The sequence below is a fragment of the Penicillium psychrosexuale genome (genome assembly GCF_028828465.1).
Source record: "Penicillium psychrosexuale strain IBT 29551 chromosome Unknown utg000004l, whole genome shotgun sequence".
Lineage (NCBI taxonomy): Eukaryota > Fungi > Ascomycota > Eurotiomycetes > Eurotiales > Aspergillaceae > Penicillium > Penicillium psychrosexuale.
In genome coordinates this window covers 6,885,722-6,905,409 of record NW_026643189.1, presented here as the reverse complement: position 1 = coordinate 6,905,409, position 19,688 = coordinate 6,885,722, and the positions used below count along the sequence as shown (strand labels likewise).

At 50.3% G+C, this 19,688-nt stretch overlaps 7 protein-coding genes across 7 annotated transcripts; 4 read left to right on the top strand and 3 right to left on the bottom strand.

Annotated features, from left to right (window-relative positions):
- Positions 1–455: 455 nt before the first annotated feature.
- Positions 456–2,297, bottom strand: N7518_008456 (putative LysM domain protein; the record flags this gene model as incomplete). Its single annotated transcript, XM_057189383.1, has 1 exon — positions 456–2,297. The coding sequence occupies one exon, from the start codon at positions 2,295–2,297 to the stop codon at positions 456–458; it is 1,842 nt and encodes a 613-aa protein (XP_057041086.1).
- An 843-nt stretch (positions 2,298–3,140) lies between these two features.
- Positions 3,141–4,449, bottom strand: N7518_008455 (protein-degrading AAA family ATPase MSP1; the record flags this gene model as incomplete). Its single annotated transcript, XM_057189382.1, has 2 exons — positions 3,141–4,334; positions 4,387–4,449. 2 exons carry the CDS (start codon positions 4,447–4,449, stop codon positions 3,141–3,143), a joined length of 1,257 nt encoding a protein of 418 aa, XP_057041085.1.
- Positions 4,450–4,735: 286 nt separating this feature from the next.
- On the top strand, positions 4,736–6,437 carry N7518_008454 (putative chromosome segregation protein (Pcs1); the record flags this gene model as incomplete). The annotated part of the gene is made up of 3 exons (XM_057189381.1): positions 4,736–5,672; positions 5,729–6,163; positions 6,217–6,437. The coding sequence occupies 3 exons, from the start codon at positions 4,736–4,738 to the stop codon at positions 6,435–6,437; spliced, it is 1,593 nt and encodes a 530-aa protein (XP_057041084.1).
- A 725-nt stretch (positions 6,438–7,162) lies between these two features.
- Positions 7,163–10,337, top strand: N7518_008453 (mannose-ethanolamine phosphotransferase MCD4; the record flags this gene model as incomplete). Its single annotated transcript, XM_057189380.1, has 3 exons — positions 7,163–9,093; positions 9,145–9,395; positions 9,466–10,337. The coding sequence occupies 3 exons, from the start codon at positions 7,163–7,165 to the stop codon at positions 10,335–10,337; spliced, it is 3,054 nt and encodes a 1,017-aa protein (XP_057041083.1).
- A 1,956-nt stretch (positions 10,338–12,293) lies between these two features.
- On the top strand, positions 12,294–15,738 carry farA (CeGAL family transcription factor; the record flags this gene model as incomplete). The annotated part of the gene is made up of 6 exons (XM_057189379.1): positions 12,294–12,450; positions 12,678–12,702; positions 12,847–12,864; positions 12,923–13,862; positions 13,917–15,621; positions 15,690–15,738. The coding sequence occupies exons 1-6, from the start codon at positions 12,314–12,316 to the stop codon at positions 15,736–15,738; spliced, it is 2,874 nt and encodes a 957-aa protein (XP_057041082.1). The 5' UTR covers positions 12,294–12,313.
- Positions 15,739–16,346: 608 nt separating this feature from the next.
- N7518_008451 (uncharacterized protein) lies at positions 16,347–17,592 on the top strand (the record flags this gene model as incomplete). The annotated part of the gene is made up of 3 exons (XM_057189378.1): positions 16,347–16,649; positions 16,720–17,015; positions 17,082–17,592. The coding sequence occupies 3 exons, from the start codon at positions 16,347–16,349 to the stop codon at positions 17,590–17,592; spliced, it is 1,110 nt and encodes a 369-aa protein (XP_057041081.1).
- Positions 17,593–17,715: 123 nt separating this feature from the next.
- Positions 17,716–19,545, bottom strand: N7518_008450 (cation:proton antiporter; the record flags this gene model as incomplete). The annotated part of the gene is made up of 2 exons (XM_057189377.1): positions 17,716–19,238; positions 19,293–19,545. The coding sequence occupies 2 exons, from the start codon at positions 19,543–19,545 to the stop codon at positions 17,716–17,718; spliced, it is 1,776 nt and encodes a 591-aa protein (XP_057041080.1).
- Between the last annotated feature and the right edge of the window lie 143 nt (positions 19,546–19,688).

The following is a 19,688-nucleotide window of genomic DNA, read 5'->3' as shown; positions in this document are numbered from 1 at the left end:
AGAAGATGGTGTTCTAGATGATGAGGCATTAGGCTGGAAGCCCGGTGTGATAAAGAAAAAAGCGCTGCAGTAGCAACAAGAGCGTTGAAGGTACTATACATCCAACATGCCAGAAGAAATGACAAGGAGCATGCTTCTGTTCAGTCCAAATCAACACCCAAAATCCGTCACGCAACAACCTGGTTGAGACATTGGGCGAATATCAACCGGGTCAATGGGCTGTATGCAAATGGCGAAATAGCGGCTGAGATTCTTCATGTCCACACTTCTCATGCATGCGATGCTTCGATGTCAAATATTGGTGTGACGTGGCATTGAAAAATGGCAACGCCAAAGTGGGAACAAAAGCACCAAGCCGCTTGGGGGTGCGCATGAAGGAAAAGAAATGCAAAAATCTTGAACTCCGAAGGATACACAGGAGACTCTTATTATGTACGCTGTGAAATTCAAACACGTTAATCATCCTTGACCCGCTCGCCATAGGCGGATGAACCGGAGCCAGAGCCAAATCCAGTCGCACGAGACCTGCTCGCTGCCACCGAAGGGCTGTTATATTGATTAGACGAGGATGAGGATGAGGTGCCCTGTAACTCAGACCTCCGCGATGCACTCTTGAACGGGCTGGGGGAGTTCCGACCATCCACTAACCCGTCGTCAAGCTCAATCAGGTCATCCATCCGCCACATATTGCGACCCCTGCTGCTACCCTGCTGGGTGGTTGCTCCTTGCTGAAGCTCATTAATGCCGGCCTTAGCGCGTGTTGCTACCTTTCGAACCCACCCTTCAAAAGCCCCGCCAATGTTCTCGAGGCTAGTCGATGCATTGGATGCGACGGTGGATGTGGAGTCAAAAGAAGACGTCCGAAAATTGTCCGGGACTTGTGGAGGCGCGAGATTCGGTATATGCTGCGCGAAGAATCGAGTGAACCCATCTAACGCAGGCCCTGGACCAGTCGAGGTGGGGTCAAGTGTTCCCACCCCCGTGCCAGACAGTTGGATACTACTGCGTTGGCGGCGATGCTGAGGACGAATGGGGTGTGTGGTTTTGGGTTGGGGTTGGTCGCCGTTTGGTCGACTTCGTGGCAGTATACCAAATGATGAAGGTAGAGGTGGTGATCCGGTAGGAGACGGAGGAGTGATTGTTTCTCGGTAAAAATCGGGAGGTTCTGCATCCGAGTAAGATATAGATTTTCGACGCGTACGCGGAAAGAATCCCAATGCTCTTCGAGGAACGCGGCCAATTTCGACTGGTCCGGGAAACCCATCCATGTGCACCCACGATTCATGCTTCCAAACATGATTTCCATCGGCCCCTGACGCGGTTGCAGAGGTATCATCGGCAGAGGCAGCCGTCGGGGTTATCGAGCTGTCCCTGGGGTCTTCGTCATTCAAAAGATCTACAGGCTTTGGGGGAACAGGCCGGCCTTTCAGAGAGCACGCATCGACTGGTAGGAGAACAGTATTTCTGCTCTGAATGTTGTCGTTGGGCCAGAAACCGTTCGCCTTCCGAAACACAGCAGCCTGGCAGCCGTATTTGATCGTCACGCCGGTGATAGTGTCCGTTGGTTGCACTTTGTGGATATAGGCCAGAGCGTCTTCATCGTGCTCCGGCTCAAACGCTTGATATGAAATGTCGCCAGAGTCGCGTCTTTTGTGAGGGAGCGTACGACTTGCGATCGGATCACTATCAGCAAGGAGCAGCGCTTCTCTCTTTTTGGCCTGAACTAAAGCCTGTCGCTCCTCCTTTGTCCCAGTTCCGAACTGCGGAGCCGTCGGTGCCGATGGACCCCACGTCGACCTGGAAGCACTCTTAATATATACGTCAGACCGAGATGGCTTCCTTCGCGCGTGTGGTTTTGTCGCATTATTCGGAGTAACTTGTTCAGCATCACTCCCCAATACTGAAGATGCGAGGCTTTGGAGAGAGGACCACGAGGAGTCCAGAAAGTTCGCAGCACCTCCCGACGACGAGGCCTTTGATGGCCCACTCCAAGCGAACGATGTTGGCCCACTGCGAGTACTACGATTTATCGATTCGGTCGCACGTGATGGGTGTCTCATTGGAAGTGGTGAGGCTCCACGGGATGACAATGGCGAGGGGGTCCCTCCGCGGGATCGAGTCGTTCCACCCTCGGAGGGCGCAAGAGTCGTTGATAATCCCGAGGGAAATAGCTGGGCATCATCCTCGTAGGCGTAGTTTGTAGCATTGTTGCTGTCGTCTTCGTCGTCCGTGAATGAAACTAAGCGGCGAGGGCGCGATCGAACCGTCGAGGTTGAAGTTGTGCTTGTGCTGAGCATGTTGAAGCTTGGGGAAGCATTGGCAAAGCTATTTTGAGAACTCATTCCTGTGAATCCAGCGAATAAGTCTAAGGATGCAAAATAAAAGCCCCCTTAGAAGTGTGTATCGCCAAGGCACCAGATGCCATCAGAGTTGATCTAGGAGAGACCCATTCGTCATCCACCCCCGGACTTGCATTCGTGGCCTTTGACTGGGAGCACGGCAGGGTACGTTTGATCATATATCCAGGTATTCGTCCAAAATACAAAGTAAAGAGTCCCAACAACACAAAAGCTTTGGGAAGGTATGGGAAACAAGAGAGTGAGGTGAAGGAGAACAGGCGATAACTAGGAGGCCAAGGAGGTGTGACGATAACGACCCGCACCTTTTGAACGCGGAGTAATTTAAAGCAGGACAATTGCCCACGAGAATTATAAGAACTAGAAGAATTGAATAGGATTGTCTTGGTCTGTACAGACGGAGTACATAATACAAAGCCCTGGAGAGAATGCTGAAGCTACTACGTCGCAAGTTCGTGGCATATTTCGTAGCAGTACATGACCTTCCCCGGTCAAGGCCACCTATTATGTGTACCCGGTACTTTGTCGGCCCCCATACGTACATGTATATAGATTGTGAATAGAATAAGAACACAATTAAAGAGCAAGATTTGTATTAGATTGTTGTATCCAAACCCATTGTACATATGACATCAGAAATTCTATCAACAAGTCGGCCATACTAGAGCAAAATAGCCATTCACCAATTCAGAGCCTAGCATTTCCAGTAGATTAACGCCAAGTCTTCGCGCTGCGAGATAGAGGGAGAATAAATATCAAAAGGCGACCAAAAGTACCTCGCATTTACTCTGGCGGCTCAGCCATCACAGAGTGTCGAGTCTCAGCTTCTGATGTGGCCTCAGACGCAGTACTCCAGTCTCCATCCTCCTTCTCGGAGACTTTGCCAGTCGGGGTGGATAATGGAGCAGGCTGAGGAATGACCTTGATACCACCGGCGCGAGAGAAGAAATCCTCCGTGCGAAGACCACGAACTTCTTGGGGATCCATTGCATCCATTTGTATCCCGCTGGCCTTTTTTGCTCGAATAAGCTCCCGCACGGGAACCATCGCTGCGTCTCGACATGCTTCCTTGATATCGCTACCAGACATACCGGCCATAGTCTTGACCAGATAGTGCAGATCGAAATTATCGCGATCAACTTTCGTGTCTTTGAGAATCAGACCGAGAATGCGAAGGCGCTGGGAAATTGGAGGAAGGGTCACGGGGAACTTCTTGGGCATTCTTCGGAGAATGGCCTCATCAATGTCTTGAATGCGGTTGGTCGCTCCTAGAACAACAATCCGCTGGGGCTCTCCCGTTGAATTTGCCGATGTAAGACCGTCCCAATGAGTCATGAATTCTGCCTTCACCATACCACTTGCCTCATGCTCCCCACTCCGCCGGGTTCCAAGAACGGCGTCAATCTCATCAATGAAGACGATGGCAGGTTGTAACTTGCGCGCAAGAGAGAACACTGCATTGACCAATTTATTGGAGTCGCCGTACCACTTCTCTGTCAATGTGGAAATATGCAAGTTGATGAAACATGCTCCACTCTCTGATGCTAGAGCTTTGGCAAGCATGGTCTTTCCGCAGCCAGGCGGGCCGTATAGGAGGACCCCGGAAGGTGCGGTCAACAAAGACGATGTGGAAGCGTAAAGATGAGGCATCGTCAGTGGGTAAATGACCGATTCCTTCAATTCCTCGATAATTTCATCAAGTCCCCCGATATCTTCAAATGACACTGGAATATCCTCCGGCGCAACAACATCCATTGCAATCGCTTGTTCGTATTGGTTCAAGGTAAGCTCCTTCTTTCGTTGCCCCTTCCCCCGTCTACCACCCTTCCGTGGAGTCTCATCATCTGATTCATTCCCACCCTCCAATCGACGTATAATAGCAGCGGACTTCTGTCGTTGTTCCTCCTTCTTCTGGCTCTCTGGGTCGAAATCAAGACGTGATAGAAGGTATCGAATGAGGAAATATGCAGAGGCAGACTATAATAGTGTCAGAAGCATTCTGTCCTATCTGAAACAGGAACTTTCTCACAGTGCCTGCAACCATCACCATTTCTTGGAATAACTGCTGCCATCTTCGGCCAGCTGAAGCCATGGCGGTAAGGGAATGATCAAATATAGCGCGATAATGGCGCAAATAAGAATCTCTAAGTGGAAACAAAAATTAAAGAGAAATAAAAGTAAATTGAAGTCCACCAGGAGTAAGACAAGACAGCCGAGTCGCCGGAATCATTGGGGCAGCTTGTGGCGCGGGACCCGGGGGGATGCCAGTCACATGTCGGGTGGAGAAGGCGGTGTTGGGTGTTGTTGTCGGTGCGCGTCCCGCGAGTATGCAATTATTGTCATCAAACAATGATTATACTTCCAAGATTAGCTGCACAATGCCCAAACGGAAAGCTCCTCCCAAACTCTCTGGTCTGTTAGGCTCAGATGATGAGGACATCATGCAAGTCGAAGCCGCAGAAACCAAAGAAACCCACGAGCCTCCCGCCAAAAAACGAAGAGGCAGACCGCGTACCTCAAACGAGAATGTGACCGAGACCAAAACTAGCAAACCTGCTACTCGAACAAGAAAGCAGCAAGTAGCTATAGCTATAGCCGAGCCAGAACCCACTACAAACAAAAAGCCAGCCCGCCGAGGACGACCCAGAGGTGCAGCGCAAGACGCTGAAACGCCTGTGCAGGCAACTGAGGCGGAGAATATGGTACCAGAACAGGAAGATGAAGACAACCAGGAGGATGGAGACTCACCTGTCTCAAGGAATACAAAGAAGCAGCCGGTCAAGGCCGCGAGGGCTGCCCCAGCACGCAGTCGAGGACGACCTCGTGCGGTCAGCACACAGCTCCTAACAGATGGTGAATTCGAGTTTACCCCGAGCGGTTCTCGAAATATTAGTTTTCAGGAAACTCACACAGAGCAAGAGCCGAGCCCTCTCGCTCGTGCAACGAGCCGGGATGGAAAGGAACCCGAAGTCGAAGATTCTCAACAGAATGACCAACCCGCAACGGAGCTTGGACATGAGACTGCCATTCACAAGGAACCGGCATATAATCGCAAATCTATGTCCCCCGTGAAGAACGCTCGCTCTCGGCTATCCATGTCACGCAACTCACAGGATTCTTCTCCTCGTAAACGCAAGCTTGGAGGCACCGACGCCGAGCAAGGTGGAGACCCAGAGCTGAGGCGCCGGCTAGGCGAACTGACCAAGAAGCATGATGCCTTGGAGATTAAATACCGCAATCTACGTGAGATTGGAATTGTCGAAGCCAACACCAACATGGAGAAACTGCGAAAGCAGAGTGAGACCGTTACTAAAGGTATGCTCTTCTGTTGTCTTATAGCCACTAGGCCAGATGAACTGATACATCATTAGCATCGAATGAATTGGTTGCTTCGCTCAAGGCCGAATTGGATGCTCAGCGAAAGCTAGGACTTCAAACCCGTGGACTCCAGAAGCAACTCAAAGACCGTGATAGTGAATTGGCTCGACTCAAATCTGGCGCCGATGAGGCCCAAGCACAGCTTGCGTCTGCCCAGTCTGAAGTCAAAGCCTTGCAGACCAAGCTCGCCGCAGCGCGGAACACAGCTGCCAGTCTCGAGGGAGCTGCAAAGGTCCCCGGCAGTGCCATCAAGGGCGGCCCCGCCAATCGTGCCAATGCAGCTGCCACCGCCGAAGCGGCGCAGGCTTCACAGCTCGCTCAATTAAAAGAAGATCTATACAGCGATTTAACAGGATTGATCATTCGTGATGTCAAGAACAGAGAGTTAGATTACCTATACGATTGTCTCCAGACTGGAGTCAATGGAAGTAAGTTGCTCGATTTCCTAGGAATTGTGCGCATTTTTCTAACCTCCCTACAGCTCTTCACTTCCATCTGGTCGTACCAAAGGTCTCGACTGATTACGACAAAACCGAGTTCCAATACCTGCCTCACTTAGACGCTAACCGTGATCGCGACCTGGTCAACCTACTACCAGACTTTTTGACCGTAGACATCACTTTCGTCCGCGGACAAGCAGCCAAGTTTTATACGCGAGTCATTGATGCCCTCACAAAGCGGCGGTCTCTTCCAGCGCAATAGCAGTACTGATAGTACATGTCAATCTTTGGTGTTTCTTTAGGAGTCTGTTCATTTCGGGGCTGGGAATGTCATGGTGTTCCATCCTTAATAGCATTAATGTCAACAAATCCGCCTTCCAAGGTTGCCACACACTTGGCGCTTGTATGCCTACCTTGTATGTATCTTTAAACGTCTGTCGGTGGGCCCGGTGAAACACGTTTCGCAAGGTTCTCCTTCAACACATCAATTGCAGGGCACCTCAAGTTCTCACCTCAATGCTACTCATATTCTCAAGCGTATCATTCCATAGACTAGTCTGTTGAGATTCGGGTTGAATTTAGATTTCCTCGGCGAGATACTATCTTCTTACTACAACATCCCTTTTTTTATCTCCGAGCCACTCGAGGGAGGTATAAACCCTTACACCCACTTTACCAGCACCACATGTCTTTCTGAATCATAATACTGGATTTATTTCAAGGTACAATTTTCCCAGGTCTGTGAAGATATTGCAAAGCTTCGACCGGTAAATACATGCCAAAGTAGAACGTTGTAAATATGTAGAGTAAACAAAGGGAGGCCTGTGATTGGCTCTCACCGCCAAGTTCCTCAATGCGTCTCAAGTTGACGGTTGACGTGTTGTGTTTGACCTTCATATCTCTCTTTTTGTGAATTTTTCTACCTTTCTTTGTGGCAGTGGACCACTTCCACTCCTTTAACGCTTGAATATCTAGGAGGCATAGATCATGGCACGTCTCGGCCGCGTTGGGTTTCTCGCCCTCGCAGTGGTCTTCCACTTGATCTATACATACTCAATCTTTGACATCTACTTCGTCAGTCCAATTGTTAGTGGCATGCGATCATATGGTGTCGAGCGATTACCCGGAGCCTCCGCACCTGCCAAACGTCTCGTCCTCTTTGTCGCCGACGGCCTACGGGCTGACAAGGCATTCCAAGCTTTCCCTGACCCGTCCCCCGACGCCGATCCAGAAAACAACGAGTTGATTCGCCTGTCTCCGTTTATCCGCTCGAAGGTCCTCTCACACGGCACATTCGGTGTCTCGCACACTCGCGTTCCCACTGAATCACGACCAGGCCATGTTGCGCTTATCGCCGGTCTTTATGAGGATGTGTCCTCAGTCACCACGGGGTGGAAGATGAACCCGGTGAATTTCGACAGCGTGTTCAACCAGAGCCGACATACTTGGAGCTGGGGCAGTCCCGACATCCTGCCAATGTTCAAGGAGGGCGCCGTGCCGGGGAGGGTCGATGCGGAGATGTACAGCGAAGAAGCGGAGGACTTCACCGTCGATGCCACGCATCTAGATACTTGGGTATTCTCCAAGGTCCATGATCTCTTCGAATCGGCAAAGACCGACCCTGAATTGGACCGGAAACTACGGGACGACAAATTGGTGTTCTTCCTCCACCTGCTTGGACTGGATACCACCGGTCACTCTTTCCGGCCTTACTCGAACGAATACCTACACAACATCAAGGTAGTGGATCAAGGAGTCCAGGCCGTCACAAAGTTAGTAGAAGATTTCTACGGAGATGATAAAACGGCGTTCGTGTTCACCGCAGACCATGGTATGAGTGACACGGGCAGCCATGGTGACGGTCATCCCGATAACACGCGGACACCCTTGGTTGTCTGGGGATCTGGTGTCGCACGGCCCAAGCTCTCCACTAGCGGAATCGCAGCGGGTCACGAAGATGGTTTCTCGGCGGATTGGGGATTCGACCAGGTCCGCCGACACGATGTAGCGCAGGCTGATGTTGCCGCGCTCATGGCCTATCTAGTCGGTCTTGACTTCCCCGTCAACTCCGTTGGTCAATTGCCGCTAGACTACCTCAATGCGAGCCCGGAGGGAAAGGCGTTAGCCGCTCTTGCCAACACCCAGGCGGTTCTGGAGATGTACCGCGTCAAAGAGGAGCAAAAGAGACACGCGGTGATCCGGTATGTACCTTATGATCCTCTAGCGGGCTACCACGAGAACTCGATTGAAGGCAGACTGGCAAGAATTGAGGTACTGATCTCCAGTGGTGACCACGAGGAAGCTATTGTGGTGTCTGCCGAGCTTCTTCGCGTTGCTCTCGAGGGTCTGCGCTACCTACAAACATATGACTGGCTATTCTTACGGACTATCGTCTCTATTGGATACCTGGGTTGGATTGCGTATGCGCTAACCACGGTTATTGATCTGCACGTCTTGCATGGAACATCAGACTCCCATCGGACGACGGCGAGTATCTCATTCTTCTCGTCCATCTTGGTCGCCTTGTTCTCGGTGTTCCTTTACCAGGGCTCATCCTGGCGCTACTACTTCTATGCATTCTTTCCGGTGTATTTCTGGGAAGAGGTTTTTGCACGCCGCAAGGCTCTGATTGCCGGTCGTCAGATTGTATTGGGCCATGTGCGCTCATTCACTGGATACCTCAAGTTTGGACTCCAGCTACTTGTATTTCTCGGTGTCATGGAGGCAATGGTTCAATCATATTTCCACCGCGAAATCTTCACCGTTTGCTTTGCCTTGGGTGCGTTGTGGCCTGTTATCCATGGCTTTAGCTTCATTCGCAGCCATCCGTTATTGTCTGCGACTTGGTCTCTTGGCTGCGGTTTGATGAGTTCGTTCACTCTTCTGCCAGTAATCAAGGTTGAAAACCTTGATACAATGTAAGATTCCTTTCTACGGCAACAATTTCCACGTGGCTAATCTGTTCACAGCACATATGGCGGTTTACTCATGTTCCTCACTGGTATCTTGTATTTGCTGTTTGAGGATGCTATCCTCGGACATCGTGACACGGAATCCAAAGAACCAAATGCTATTGGTCGTGTTGGCTCGCGGATCATCATGGGAATTCAGCTTGGCATGGTTCTTCTTGCCGTCATAGTCACTAGATCATCTGTGCTTTCTCTCCAGGCCCGCCAAGGCCTGCCTTTCGGAAATATCGTTGTTGGATGGGTTGTGCTAGGTAAGTTTACACAGCAGTGTGTTCTAGGATCATGAAATGTCTTCGCCGAGAAAAGCTAACCGAATCTCAGTGACTTCCCTAACGCTTCCATTCTTCCACCGTTTGTATCCGAATAGCCACTATCTGCATCGGCTCATGATCATCTTCTTAACCTTCTCACCAACATTTATCATTCTCACAATCTCGTGGGAAGGGCTGTTCTACTTTGTATTCTGCATGACCATTGTGACATGGGTTCGCCTGGAACATGCCATTTATGTCCACACGACAGGTGCCTTGAAGAAAGCTAATAACCCTGGCGTGACGACCGTCGACGGTGAAACTTTCTACTACCGTGCCCTTACTCTCTCTGATGTCCGCGTGGCACTCTTCTTCTTTTTCCTCCTACAATCGGCCTTCTTCAGCACTGGCAATGTGGCCTCGATCTCGACCTTCTCACTCGACAGCGTTCGTCGCCTTATCCCCGTCTTCGACCCCTTCGCCCAAGGCGCGCTCTTGATTCTCCAAATCCTCATCCCCTTCGCTATTATAAGTGCCAATCTGGGTATCCTTAACCGCCGTCTAGAGGTACCCCCCAGCGCGCTCTTCATGGTTGTCATGGCCATCTCGGACATCATGACCCTCAACTTCTTCTTCATGGTACGCGACGAGGGCTCCTGGCTTGACATCGGCATGACCATTAGCCATTTCTGCATTGCAAGCGCCCTCTGCACCTTCGTGGCCGGTCTGGAGTTCCTCAGTGAGCAATTTGTCAGCGGTGTGGACTTCGCCCCCACGACAGCTGTTGGGGATGCCGTAATCCAGACTATCGAAGAAATCACAGAGTGTGGCCACGAGGACCACAAGGAGCCTAAGAAACCCCAATCCAATGGGGCCAAACAATCCAAATCCAAGGGCAAGGGCAAGGGCAAGGGTAAATCAGGAAAGAATGGGTGGTCATAGTTGGAATATGCAACTAGGGACCCCTCTGCCCACACGATATCACTTGCATAGGGCTGGTTATATTCATATCTAATTGGTCTTTTCCATGTATATTATTTTATAGTCCGCCTGACTATAAAAGGCACTAGTTTAAAGACCCTACCTACTCTATAAAGATTTGACTAATATGTATTTCACTTTGCAACATAAACTGTCTTTCTCACTGACGGACTTCCATTTACTCCCAATCCGCAAAATATTGTCCATGACATAACCGTTTCTTCCCGGGGATCTCCGGCGAATGGGCCTAGTAAAGAAAAGACTTGGTGCCTGAGAGTGTCCTTTTTACATGTATGATGATGATGTATCCTCTAGCGACAGAGAGTGGGGCATCAATTCAATGGAAATTGACCAACTGGGCACTCTCATTGGTCGAAGCTCAAAAGTTGCCGAGGCATCACAAGCTTGCCCAGGTGGGCTCATATGTGTCCATCAAGTCCTCTGAAAAACCTACATTGATTCACGGAGTACGTACGGAGTAGCTCACGACGCGATGAAGTTTCCCCCGCAACTTCTCCCCAGGTCATTTTCGTCCCCATCTTTACCTTCCTCCCCGCAATCTCACCGTTTTGACTTTGATATCGTTCAGTTTGAGGGGATCGGCTGTAATGATCTACATCTACAACTACACACTACGGAGTACCTTTCTCGATTAATATGTCTGAAACAGAACACTCGCACATGCTATAATGAGAATTCCCAAGTTTACGTAGTATAGTCTGGAAACCCCCTATACAAGTATACTTTAAGCGGTGGCCAGTGGGCAGCAATAGGTCACACTGCATATATATCCGCACATCCCGCCAATATGGCCCATGACTGAATATTGTCTCCGAGCTCAGTCCTGAGCAAAATTCCCGACATGAGAGTATACCGCGTCAACTCCCCTCCATACCTCCGCATCCTCCCGCGTGGCGGTAGGCTCTGGCCGTGGTCATTTTACTCGGCATTGGAGGCGTGGAGCTAATGCAGAGATCTGGGGTCTTTCAAGTCATGGCCGAAGACCGAAAAACCAATCTTTCAGTCGGGACAATCCCCCCAAGCCCGAAGGGAGGCTGAAGCAATGGTATTTCCACACAGTGGGCCTAATTAGGGTCCGGTTTAGTTAGCGTCTGGGATGTCTTGAAAGTATTCGCAATTGAGGGATTGGGGGAACTCACTTCAAGAGTTATATACTTCACCTATATGTAGATTATTATACTCCTCCCGGGCTTGCCGATAGATAGAATGTCTTGTAGAGTGTTCCTGTCTCCCACAAAGAAGCATTCCACCAGCCACCAGCTCTCTCCCCATCCGTCGATCTGTCCATATTTTTATGGTCCCCGTTCCAACAGCTTCCAACAGTGCGTATCTGGCTTTTACTCCCTACATACCGTTATCGTTGATTTAATGAGGGTTCGGTGTGAACCCCTGCGCCATATGGACTTAGTACAGGGTTCTTAGGGTTACCTTGACCCCTTTTCATCTTTTACTTAGATAACGCAGAGAGCAGGAAATAGAAGGGAATAATATATATAGTACTCCGTATTTCATATTATAAGGATAGAAGAATATAAGAATATAATATACATGTAACATAAGAATATAAAAACCAGTGTAAATCCAATGCATAATCATAAATGCTGACCAAATGGGAACTCCACCAGGAAATTGATATTGCCACAACCAACTTCACCCCAACTTCGATATTCCTCTCTCCTCCCCCCCTCTCCCGGTACTTTTTCTTATTTGCTGATTTTCTGTTCTGTTTTCTTGATCGCGTGGCGTCTTTGCTGTGTTCAAGATTCCCTTTCCTATCCTCTTTATACTCCGTACCCCGTACTCCCGTGCGCCTGGTTCGACTTATATCAGATCACTTCCCCTTCTCCTCCGAGCGCATCCCCCCAATTCTCCGACTCGACCAAGTCTGAATTCCTGGATGGAGAGACTGTGTGGCCATGAGTACCACTGAATTCCATACCGACCAGCTATCGGACAGCCATACCAGCCCGGCTCCGAGCAACGCGGGCTCGACGGGGACTTCGGGCATTACGGTGCGCAATGGTCCACAAGGCCAACCGCTGAGTTTCAGAAGGTAAGCCGGCTCTTTTTGCTGTCGGTGCTGTCGGTGCCATTTAGTTCTATTGTGATATTGGTGACACGGTGTTCTGGTCTGATAAATTGTCGCGGGGGGAGTGTGCGGGCGCAAAGCAAGATGAGGGACAGGGTTTTCTTCGACGTTTCGCTTCCCCTGTACCTGAAGGGAAATTCTTCAAATTAAGCATTTTGATGCGCTTGCTAATTCGTTTTATCTAATCTTAGACAACGTGCATCACGCGCGTGCGAGGTACGTCTAGATTTCTAGGGAGACGCGACTCTGGGGCCGAGGTCCTCAACGCACCTCGGCTCAGTTCCTTATCGCGATACATTCTCTCTCCCCTTCTTGGATTTGAAAAAATGTAGCTGATATTTATCTTTTCGATTCAATTAGACATGTCATGCTCGCAAGGTGGGTTTGCCCTCGGTCACGCCCCTTTTCCCACTCTCTAACCATTCCCGTCACGCAGGTTCGATGTGATGCAGCCAGTCTCGGGGTGCCTTGCACCAATTGTGTCGCTTTCTCTATCGAGTGCAAGATCCCGTCTCCGAAACGAAAGAAGAACAATCAGAATAAGAGCAAGGAAGATAGTCAGTATGAGGACAGTCCACCACAAACTGCCTCGGTCGTCGACGCTGCAGTTTCTCACTTCCGACCCACTGGCACTGAGGAGCCAGCCGATTCGATATCTGGCTCGGTCTCTATATCCAGAGAAAAGGAGAAAAGTTCGGACTTGGATGAAAAGAGCAATGCCTTTGGGTACCGAAACAACCTCATGGGCGTCGACGGCATGCCCAATACTTCCCTTTCCGAGGCTGAGGCTGCCCAACAAGCTTCGGCCAATAACGCCTATGCCCAATTCATGAAGCCGAAGTTTGCCCGTGCTCCGATAAAGGAGGCCGGCCGGGTGGCGTACTTGGGCGAGTCGTCGAATCTGTCTCTTCTGGTTCAAGACCGCCATGGAACGGCAGATGTCGTGCACTACCCGCTTCCACCTAATATCAGAGGATCCCGCGCTCGATTGACGGACCTGGACAACTTGGAAATCGATATTCTGCACCAGCGTGGGGCATTCCTGCTCCCACCCAAACCACTGTGTGATGAGTTGGTCGACGCCTACTTCAAATGGGTGGCCCCCGTCGTGCCGATTATCAACAAGAGTCGCTTCATGCGTCACTACCGTGACCCCAAAAACCCGCCGTCGTTGCTACTGCTGCAGGCGATTCTGCTGGCAGGATCGAGAGTCTGTACTAACCAGCAGCTTATGGATGCGAATGGCTCGACAACCCCTGCGGCTATGACCTTTTATAAACGCGCCAAGGCGCTGTATGATGCTAACTACGAGGATGACCGTGTCACCATCGTGCAGGCATTAGTACTTTTGGGTTGGTACTGGGAGGGACCGGAAGGTGAGTTCATAATCTATACTAGTCTATCCTGATGGATTTTCTGACTAGTCACAGACGTCACGAAGAACGTCTTCTACTGGACACGGGTTGCTATGGTGGTAGCACAGGGCTCTGGAATGCACCGCAGCGTCGAAATGTCGCAGCTTAACAAACCAGACAAAAGACTCTGGAAGAGAATATGGTGGACCCTGTTCACCCGGGATCGGTCTGTCGCTGTCGCACTGGGACGGCCGATTGGAATCAATACAGATGACTCGGATGTTGAGATGGTGACGGAAGATGATTTCATCGAGGATGAGCTCGACATGGTCGCCGAATACCCAGCAGACCCTGTCCATGTCCAGTTCTTCCTACAGTATGTCAAGCTATGCGAGATCATGGGCTTGGTTCTGTCGCAGCAGTACTCTGTGGCTTCAAAGTCACGGCGAATGAATGCAATGGATCTCACCCACTCGGATATGGCGCTCGCCGATTGGCTGCAGAACTGTCCCAAAGAAGTATGCTGGCAACGCTCTCGGCATCATTTCTGGGCGGCTCTCTTGCACTCTAATTACTACACTACACTCTGTCTTCTTCACAGGGCTCACATGCCGCCTGCCTCGTCCGCACCCAACAACTACAGGGTCGAAGAAATGGCTTATCCATCGCGAACAATTGCCTTCCAAGCTGCAGGCATGATTACCTCCATCGTTGAGAACCTACAGGCTCATGGGGAAATCCGGTACACGCCGGCCTTCATTGTCTACAGTCTATTCTCAGCCTTGATCATGCACGTATACCAAATGCGCTCCTCGGTTCCTTCGATCGTGGCCACCTGCCAGGAAAGAATCAATGTTTGCATGTTAGCCCTCAAGGATGTATCAAAGGTCTGGCTGGTGGCAAAGATGGTGAATACGCTATTCGAGTCTATCCTCGGAAACAAAGTAATGGAAGAGCGACTTCAGAAGGCTGCAGGCCGGAGACATCAGCGGACGCGACACGGAGAATCATCTTCCTCGAAGAGGCAGGATCCGCCGAAGCGCAAATTTGATGACATGGATATCGGCATGCCAAATGGTGGCGGGCCTACACCCCCCGTGTCATATGAGCGCTCCCGGCCCCAGACACCGGCTGTCACTCCCTCCCGGGAAATAAACCAACCTCCTCCCGGCGGCCAACAATCACCAAACACCCACCGCGTTCCTCACGATCCCATGACCGGCACGGGTAATTCCCGAGCCAACACCAGGCCCACAACCCCATTCAACGGCCAATTTTCTCTACCCGCCACACCCCCCGACTTCTTCCTAGTAACCCGCACCTCTCCTAACCTCTCCCCCTCACTCTGGGAGAACTTCCAGCCCGACCAACTCTTCCCAGATGGCACCGCCTTCTTCCCGGAATTGACATCGCCACCCCAGCCTACCGCAGTCGACCCATCCCTCCAGATCCCATCCCAAATGCCCCCTGGCATGGCCCCGCGCCCTAGTCCCATGGTGAACAACCAGCCGCAGCCCGTCTCGGGCCGTAGCATGTCTATCTCCCATGGTAGCCCGCCGATAATGTCGGGACTGCCGGGCGCGATGGGAATGCATCCCAACCCGCCGCAGCAGATGTTCGGCATGGAGGGCCAGCATCAGCAAGCCTGGCCGCCTATGCACAGTCTCGATGGCACTATGAGTGGATCTGCAATGGACGCTGCTAGCCAGGACAATGATAATTGGAGTAGTAGTTCCCGTAGCGGGCCGACTGCGCCAACAACGCTAAATGTCGAGGACTGGTAATTATCCCAAGAACTTTCGATTCTATGGTTTTTCTTAATGATATTCTTTTGCTAACACGCGACAGGTTCCAATTCTTCGGCATCAACGGCGGTTTCGGCGATCTGGCGGCGTAAACAATCACGGAGTATGTTCGCTTCGGTTCTATGCTGTTACACACACTTTACCTGTCGGGAGTGGACTTTGGGGGCTTTCGAGTACAAAGGATAACCGGGTTCCCTTTGCAGACTCTAATCTAATTGTTATGCTGGTATATACTGTCATCTTTTGGAGCTTTCCTTTTTTTTCTGTCTCAAAATGGTTTGGATTCGGCTGCGGCGTTGTGGGATTCTCTCGACTATTCTGTCTTTATGACGGTCTGGTTTATGGGAATTTCCTTGGACGAGGTTCATAGTGACATCTTGGGACTTTTTGCTATTTTCTTACGTTTGTTGTTGTTCTGTGATTCGGATCATATTGGGGAAACTTCATGGACTGGCATCCAGAGGGAGTTGGAGTGGAGTATATACAAATTTCAATTGCTTGTGTTCATTGTGTTCATTGTGTTCACATACCTATACAAATATATTATTCTACCAAATTGAGGTGTCGACTCTTGTTGTGTCCACGACGCGTCAAGTCGCGTCACCTGTATTTACCTAAATAAGCCCACTCAACCTATCACAGTTTGAAACTTGATATACCTTCCATCTATTCCGTTCTTTCAATTTCATCATCTTCCATTATGCCTCCCAAGAGGAAATCAACCGACTCCGCCGCTAGTGGTCCAAAAAGGTCCAAGAGCCTAGCAAACAGCTCTGAAGTAGACATGGAAGCCGAGCGCGAACTGAATAAGCGATGGGCCCCCGTCTCTGTCTCCCGAAACGCGGCTTCGGAGTTCAAATTGCGAACCCGAGACCCAGTCAAGGCTTTCTCCTATATTTGTCTGGGGCGCGCGCCTTGGAAGACGGAAAGCACAGACGATGAGTCTGAGGATGAGGACGAGGAAGATGAGGAGCTTATAGAGCAGAAGAAGAAAGATGATGCGGTTAGTGACTTCCTAATTAGGAGAGAAATACCATTCTCCAGTGCGGGATGATGGCTGATTCTGATACCAGGAGGCGGACGAAGCCACAGCCCTCGAACCTGCTTCGGAGCACCCGAGAGAGAAATGGATCTTCACAAACGCCGGCATCGCTAAATGGATTACGCTGCAGCAAGGTACCATCGCACGCGACCCAGATAACTTCGGGATGTATGTCTACAATGACTTCTTTGGATATGCGGTTATGGAGTTGGTGGAGAACCTGCTCCTGGATTTTGATGAGGCAGCTGGCGACTGGAAGATGCAGTGGGCCATCTGTGAAGCGACGGGGCTGTATTTCCAAACGGATGCTATCATGCCGATGGTTGGGTTTGTCTCACTGGCTCCGAGCAGAATATTAGGTGTTGACGGAACGCTAACGGGTGCAATAAATAGCTGCGATGACGGAGAGACCGTGAATGCGGTGTTTATCGCCTTCGGTACAATGTTCCTTACTATGCTTGCTACTCTGGAGCGAAATGGGCTCTTCAAGCCGGACTCGGAGGTAAAGAACATCGGAGCCATGATCGGTCTGTTCATTCGCTTCAGTGTTGATTTCAAAGAGTACGGTATCGACCAAGGCGACCATGGCGCGAAGATTGAGGCTTATGCTGCTAAGCACGATGTCACAATTCATGGCTTGAACCACCCGCGCTACGAAAAGTCGTCTGATGAGACGGTTGGGCTTCCCGAGGCCACAGCCAATGCCAATGATCCCTGGGGCTGGGCAAAGGTATTAGCAAAGCTGAAGAAGGCCAATGATGGGCGTCTGGGTGGTGATTCGAAGGACATCACGTCTTGGACTCCTGCGGAACGCAAGAAGGTGTCTTTTAACAAGAAGGATCCCATTACCCGGAGCGACATGGCTCATATCAAGAATGGAGGGATTATGGAGATGGGTGGCTGAACGGCTGTGTTTGTGGAGATTAGCATGATATCATTCATATCAGAATGATTATTGTCTATAAACCAATGGCATCGCTTTTGAGCTTCAATATAGCATGGTCGTCGCTCACTGTATCCGAGATAATTAAATTCCCCAAACTCCCAAGGGATCGGACCCCATATCCACCCTTGACTGTTGCAGCTTCTTTACACGTTTGACTAGAGTTCCAACCAAGATCGGACCGATCAATGTGCAGAGGGAGATTGCCCAGACGACCACTAGATAGATATCAGATGGTCCTTCGGAAGAGTCATTGGAGAATATCCCTTTGCTTTCGGCAATTGAAGCAATGAGGTATCCCACTTCGCCTCGGGCAACCATTGCCAATCCCAGGATAGAAGGCGGATACAAAGACTTTGGTTTCGGGGGGAGCGAGATGCGGGGATCGGGGCGAAAAGTGGGTGTAGGGGATCTGTTCGTTGACTGAGACTCGTCTTTGGCATTATTCGGGGCGGGAACATCTGCGCTCTCATCTTGAGTCGCTGGTATTTGTGGGCTTTCTTCTTTTGATTTGATTTTCTGCTGGCGGTCCAAGGACTTAAACAGTAGGAATGGTCGTATGTAAATGGCTTCTTGATGATAGAGACCAGACGCGACACAGGGCTCGGAGAGAATCGCACCAGCCATAGCCCTGTGATCATTTTTCCAATTGCCATTAGCATGGCGTAAATAATTCCACGCCATACAACTTGGCCTGAGAACATTTTGATTATGGGGATTGCGAACTCGATGGATGCCCACTAGTGTTAGTATGCCCCTAAATCGAAGGGAAGTACTCACGAAGAAAAGAAGGAGAAGGATTCGGTTCACCGGCTCTTTGTAGTATTTGGCGTATACGAGTTCACCTGTAGGTGTATCATTAGGGGTTATTTCGGTTGCCTGTGGAGGTTGCGCAGGCGAAGAGGGTGTCTCTTCAGTACGATCCTTGCCATTCCGTGTGCGTGATTGTTCGTTCAAAGTTTTCCCGTGAGATTCAGCAGACCGCAAGGCAGGAATTTGTGTTTTCGCTTCAGCTATCAGCCCATCGAACCAAGAGACAATCACCCCAGCAAGGTAGGCAGCAAAGAGGCTCGAAGTCCCAGCATATGTTGCACCAGCCACGATGCCAATTAACACACACGTCTGTGAAAGGAAAGCAAATTGTATAGTTCCCATAAAAGCAGGGAACTTGTCTTTGCAACCAAGCAATTTCTTTAATACTGGCTGTAAACAGAATGCACACAGCAATAGAAGACCAACGGCGAACCCGATAGAAACAAAAACAGGTCGAATAACAGTCACAGTAGTGAATGAGGTGGCACTTCCGCCAAGGTTTGAAATAATTTGAACCATGACTAGACCGACGACATCGTCTAGCATTGCGGCACTAGTGGTGACTGTGCCGAGCCTTGTAGTTGTCAGCTGCGTGGTTGAGAGAATGGTAAAGATGGTGCCGGGACTAGTTGCGCTCAAGGCCGCACCAGCAGCGAAGGACTGAAGAGGGGTGGCCGACACAAGCTCCTCAAGAATGAATGAAAAGCCCATTGGGACACAGACCCCAGTGATGGCAACGGCTGTTGAAAGTAGAATATTTGCCTTCAAGGACTGGATGGAGGTTGACAACCCGCCTATTTATTGTAATGAGGTATATCCAGCAAGTATAGAAAATGTCACACACTTACCTTCGTAAATCAAGAGTATCAGGCCTAAATACCCAATCTGCTGGATCACCCTTTCTGTCTCTTGATCGAACCATTGTGCCCCAGGCGTGCCCCACAGTACCCCGATGAAGAGTTGGCCGATTAAACCACAGTAGAGGAGCTTGTCCAGACAGGTATTGGCTATATTCAGAGTCAAGAGAAAGCCGGTATAGCTGAGGACTGTATTGATTGACGGTTCGTGATAGGCGGATGCCGCTTCCGATTCCGATGCCATTTTTTGGGTTCCTCTCTACGGTGTTGAAGAGGCTTGGGTTATTTTCCAGATTCCAGTCACCAGACTCTATAGAGGTATGTGCAAGTGGATAGGTGTAGACAGAGATGAGTAGAAATGTTAGAAGTCCCATCAGAAGCCAAGTC